Below are 6,000 nucleotides of genomic sequence, written 5' to 3'. Positions count from 1 at the left end.
AAAATATCGCGGAGAGACCGCTGCAAGAGACATTACAATACATACATAATATGGTTATCAGCGCGATGTAGATGTGGGTAAGTCTTAAAAACTAATGATGATGGTGATGTTTGTCCTAACGAGAATTTTGCACTGTGTGAGGCCTGGTGTTGACGGGGATGAGTTGTTTGCATATTTACGGTGCATGTTGTCTTACACGCTACGGTGCGACGGGCGTGCTCCTGATCCTAGTGCTGACGGGACGGCTGGAGCCCGGAGTCACCTGTTGCCCGCGGGCGGCGCGGCTGCCGGCCGGCTTCGGTGCGCGGCCGCCAGGGGCGCGGCGGTCGCCCCTCGGCCGGTAGGGTCCTCCGGGGCGTCGGCGGCGGCGCCGGCAGACGCAGCCCGCTCGCCTTCGCCATGTGGAGCCGGGTGCGCGTGTGGTGTCGCGGCTCGTCGTGGGCGGCGCGCGCGCTGCCGCAGAAGCTGCCGCCGCCGCCGCCGTCGCCGCGCGGCCTGCCGCTGCTCGGCACCACGCTGGACCTGCTGGCCGCCGGCGCCGCCCCCCGCCTGCACCGCTACGTCGACCGGCGGCACCGCGAGCTGGGGCCCGTCTTCCGAGACTCCATAGGGCCCGTCGACGCCGTCTTCGTCGCCGACGCCAACGAGATGCGGCGCGTTTTCTCCGTCGAGGGCCGCTACCCCGCCCACATCGTGCCCGAGTCCTGGCTGCTCTACAACGAGGTCTACGGCTACAAGCGGGGGCTCTTCTTCATGTAAGTCCCGCGCGCGCCACTGCCACACTGTCATTTCGCTGAGGATGTACTTTGTAGCAATGAAATTTCTACAGTAAGTAACCAATTCACAGCATCTGCTTATCCATTATCTTCAATTTGCTTTTCACTCAATAAGAACTTAGGTACGCACAAGGGTTTGAGGACCTCAATAAACTGGAGGAAGTTAGTCACACTGTCTTATTTAAATTTTATCTGCAGATAAACATAGCACACATAAATTTTATCTGCAGATAAAAGTAGCACGAATACGTAAACACTGGCTGGCAGCTTAAACGCACTTGCAAATTTATCTAGCAATTCTTCCGTAAAAACACGGGCAAAAAAAAAAAATCGCAGAAATTTGCTCTACAATAGAATACTGCGTCTCGATACTTTTAAAAATATAAAGCGCCTCACATCAATATGATATTCACTATTATAGATAGAGTGAGAGTGTGTGTGTGTGTGTGTGTGTGTGTGTGTGTGTGTTTGTTTTAGGGACTCTCAATGACGAGATTATCACCGTCTTTACCAAATTAGTAGAAATGAATGTGTTTGAAACGGAAAAAACGCGACGGAAGAGATAAAAATCAATCTCAGATGAATTCACACTCATTCCATCCAGTCTCACTCATGAACACATGCAGCATCACACTAGCTCGCAGCATAGAAGATACCGCTAACAGTATTCAGATGTTCTGTTGTTGTTGTGGTCTTCAGTCCTGAGACTGGTTTGATGCAGCTCTCCATGCTACTCTATCCTGTGCAAGCTTCTTCATCTCCCAGTACGTACTGCAGCCTACATCCTTCTGCATCTGCTTAGTGAATTCATCTCTTGGTCTCCCTTTAAGATTTTTACCCTCCACGCTGCCCTCCAATGCTAAACTGGTGATCCCTTGATGCCTCACAACATGTCCTACCAACCGATCCCTTCTTCTAGTCAAGTTGTGCCACAAACTCCTATTCTCCCCAATCCTACTCAGTACCTCCTCCTTACTTATGTGATCTACCCATCTAATCTGCAGCATTCTTCTGTAGCACCACATTTCGAAAGCTTCTATTCTCTTCTTGTCCAAACTATTTATCGTCCATGTTTCATTTCCATACATGGCTACACTCCATACAAATACTTTCAGAAACGACTTCCTGACACTTAAATGTATACTCGATGTTAACAAATTTCTCTTCTTCAGAAACGCTTTCCTTGCCATTGCCAGTCTACATTTTATATCCTCTCTACTTCGACCATCATCAGTTATTTTGCTCCCCAAATAGCAAAACTCCTTTACTACTTTAAGTGTCTCATTTCCTAATCTAATTCCCGGCCGCGGTGGTCTCGCGGTTCTAGGCGCTCAGTCCGGAACCGCGCGACTGCTACGGTCGCAGGTTCGAATCCTGCCTCGGGCATGGATGTGTGTGATGTCCTTCGGTTAGTTAGGTTTAATTAGTTCTAAGTTCTAGGGGACTGATGACCACAGATGTTAAGTCCCATAGTGCTCACAGCCATTTGAACCATTTGAGCCAACCTAATCTAATTCCCTCTGCATCATCCGACTTGACTACATTCCATTATCCTCATTTTTCTTTTGTTAATGTTCATCTTATATGCTCCTTTCAAGACACTGTCCATTCCGTTCAGCTGCTCTTCCAGGTCCTTTCCTGTCTCTGACAGAATTACAATGTCATCGGCGAACCTTAAGGTTTTTGTTTCTTCTCCATAGATTTTAATACCTACTCCGAATTTTTATTTTGTTTCCTTTACTGTTTGCTTAATATACAGACTGAATAACATCGGGGAGAGGCTACAACCCTGTCTTACTCTCTTCTCTACCACTGCTTCCCTTTCATGTCCCTCGAGTCTTATAACTGCCATATGGTTTTTGTACAAATTGTAAATAGTCTTTCGCTCCCTGTATTTTACCCCCGCCACCTTCAGAATTTGAAAGCGAGTATTCCAGTCAACATTGTCAAAAGCTTTCTCTAAGTCTACAAGTGCTAGAAACGTAGGTTTGCCTTTTCTTAATCTAGCTTCTAAAATAAGTCGATGTTCTAAAAATATCAAATGAAATAACAAGTTTACTGTTACCAGTCACTGTTCAATTACCTCCACGACTCGTTTCAAAGGCGGATATCCATTTGTTAGCATGACATACGTGTGTGTTGTGTTACGAGTTTTGGAGGAACTTGAGGCCATCTGTGTTCACAAAAGATGACAGTATACAAGTGATGTGTTACGACAGTGAAAGGAACTTATGACCACTGGAGACAGAGCCACAAGTTTCTCTAAAAATCGTAACACGACAGACACATACGTCATACTAACAATTGTATTTCGACCTGATGATGGAGGTTTAAACCTTTGAAACGTGTCTCGGAGATTAACTGGCAACAGTATACTTGTTTCATTTGATATCAATAACAGTCGCGGTGAAGCCTAATCTAAAACGTTCGCATTTAATGTTCTAAAACTATTGACAAAAAATAAGGAACCGAGCGACTGGCGTAGTGGTTAGCACACTGGACTCGCATTCGGGAGAACGACAGTTCAAATCCGCGTCCCGACATCCTAAATTAGGTTTTCCGTGATCTCCCTAAATCGCTTCAGGTAAACGCCGGGATGGTTCTACTGAAAGGGCACTACCGATTTCCTTCTATCTCTTTCCCTAATCCGATGTGACGGATAACCTCGCTGTTTGGTCCCCTCCCCCCCAAATCAACCAATCAACCAAAATTAAGGTAGACGAGAGCAAAAGTAAAGTAGAGTTGCAGGAATATGTGACTGGGTAATCACTCGCCAAAAACATGGGTGAGCCAGCCACCCTCACAGCACATTAAAAACGTCACCCTAAAATCTCAGGGGACAAGTCGCTCAATTCACAAAATTATAAATGTCGTACTACAATAGTTTGATTGTTAGCTAAAATAGATGTCAAATCTACACAAAAGGTCATCTACATTTCCAGAGTTTGCCAGGAGGAATGTTGAAATGGGTTTGACAGGAACGATAATTCGAAGGCAAAAACTCTAGTGAACATATGTTCTAAAATGCATACCGCAAAGGCTATAAGAGCGATACTGTGAAACAAATGTCTTCTACTGTAAGCTGTTTGCTCTGCATTGTTGAGTGGGGCCAATATGGTCCACACAAGAAAAAACTGCCTATAAACAAGGGCTTGCTTTAAGAGTTATCAGCACTTGTTCAGGAGAAGAGATGTCTTTCATAGTAGCGAAGAATAACCAGTGTTCATAGCTTCTGAGGTATGCACTTTAGAGTCTGTGTTTAGTAGAGATATTTTTCTTCTTTTGGTGCGTAGTACCATTTCTCATAATACGGCAAGTAAAGAGCTTGTAATAGGACAGACTTTTTCACAGTAACGAAGACGAAGAAGTGCTCATAGATATTAAGGCATGCATTTTACAGCCCATGCCTAATAGTCTTTTTGGCTTCGAACCATCATTCGTGTCATGTCGCTGAGTATTGATCATTCCTCCTAGGACACCCTGTACACTCCGTAAACTACCTTACGCTGTGTGGCGCGGGATACTTTGTCAATTCTCCCCTTTTCCTGTTTCAGCTTCGAATGGTTCCCAGGAATAACGAACGGTAATAAGCCTCTGTGCGAAATCGAATCTCTGTAATTTTACCTTCACCGTCTTTCGGCTAGATACATATTAAAGAACACTGCGATGCTGTACGCATCTGCGTGACGCTTTCACGCTTGCTAAAGGAACCCGTAACGAAACGCCCTGCTCTTCTTTCGACATTTTCCGCGCCGGCCGCGGTGGTCTAGTGGTTCTAGGCGCGCAGTCCGGAACCGCGGGACTGCTACGGTCGCAGGTTCGAATCCTGCCTCGGGCATGGATGTGTGTGATGTCCTTAGGTTAGTTAGGTTTAATTAGTTCTAAGTTCTAGGCGACTGATGACCTCAGAAGTTAAGTCGCATAGTGCTCAGAGCCATTTTTGACATTTTCCGCTTCCTCTTCCATCCCTATCTGGTACGCAGTATTAAAGTATTGTTTAACCAAAAGCCTTATAAACTACCTCGCACATGGCTGAATTCTTCTAATGAATCCGCTTTACCTGCAGTTAGCTTTCTACATCTACATCTATACTCCGCGAGCCACCTTACGGTGTGTGGCGGAGGGTACTTATTGTACCACTATCTGATCCCCCCTTCCCTGTTCCATTCACGAATTGTGCGTGGGAAGAACGACTGCTTGTAAGTCTCCGTATTTGCTCTAATTTCTCGGATCTTTTCGTTGTGATCATTACGCGAGATATATGTGGGCGGTAGTAATATGTTGCCCATCTCTTCCCGGAATGTGCTCTCTCGTAATTTCGATAATAAACCTCTCCGTATTGCGTAACGCCTTTCTTGAAGTGTCCGCCACTGGAGCTTGTTCAGCATCTCCGTAACGCTCTCGCGCTGACTAAATGTCCCCATGACGAATCGCGCTGCTTTTCGCTGGATCATGTCTATCTCTTCTATTAATCCAACCTGGTAAGGGTCCCATACTGATGAGCAATACTCAAGAATCGGACGAACAAGCGTTTTGTAAGCTACTTCTTTCGTCGATGAGTCACATTTTCTTAGAATTCTTCCTATGAATCTCAACCTGGCGCCTGCTTTTCCCACTATTTGTTTTATGTGATCATTCCACTTCAGATCGCTCCGGATAGTAACTCCTAACTATTTTACGGTCGTTACCGCTTCCAATGATTTACCACCTATGGCATAATCGTACTGGAATGGATTTCTGCCCCTATGTATGCGCATTATATTACATTTATCTACGTTTAGGGAAAGCTGCCAGCTGTCGCACCATGCATTAATCCTCTGCAGGTCCTCCTGGAGTACGTACGAGTCTTCTGATGTTGCTACTTGCTTGTAGACAACCGTGTCATGTCGTCGTTCCATTTCAAATCGTCCCTTACGCGTACCCCTAGATATTTCCTCGGTGTAACTGCTTCCAGTGAATGTCCTGCATACGTGTAAACACACAGTAATCGGTCTTTCTATCCGCACTACGTTACAGTAGTTTATGTTGAGGGTTAACTGATAATCCCTGCACCAAGCGCATTTGTCTCAGGTTTCCGTGCATTTCCTAGCGTCGCGACTTCACTGTATGCAACAGCATCATCCGCGAAAGGCCTCGTTGAACTTCAGACATTGTCTACTACGTCATTTAATGGCGTCCGAAAGTCCCTCGAGCGACGCCGGAAGGTCCTTATTCAAGATTGCTC

The 6,000-nt window shown here is 45.9% G+C and overlaps 1 protein-coding gene across 1 annotated transcript in view; it reads left to right on the top strand.

Annotated features, from left to right (window-relative positions):
* Positions 1-486: 486 nt before the first annotated feature.
* LOC124620381 (cytochrome P450 315a1, mitochondrial) overlaps positions 487-6,000 on the top strand; it is a gene marked incomplete at its 5' end in the record, with an annotated part of 153,145 nt that continues 147,631 nt past the window's right edge. The window contains one exon of the mRNA XM_047147059.1: positions 487-755. Coding sequence (XP_047003015.1) covers positions 487-755 — 269 coding nt within the window. The remainder of the gene's footprint in view (positions 756-6,000) is intronic.

This window comes from Schistocerca americana, chromosome 1 (genome assembly GCF_021461395.2).
Source record: "Schistocerca americana isolate TAMUIC-IGC-003095 chromosome 1, iqSchAmer2.1, whole genome shotgun sequence".
Taxonomy (NCBI): Eukaryota; Metazoa; Arthropoda; class Insecta; order Orthoptera; family Acrididae; genus Schistocerca; species Schistocerca americana.
Note: the sequence above shows the minus strand (reverse complement) of the source record. Positions and strands in the feature narration are given on the sequence as shown.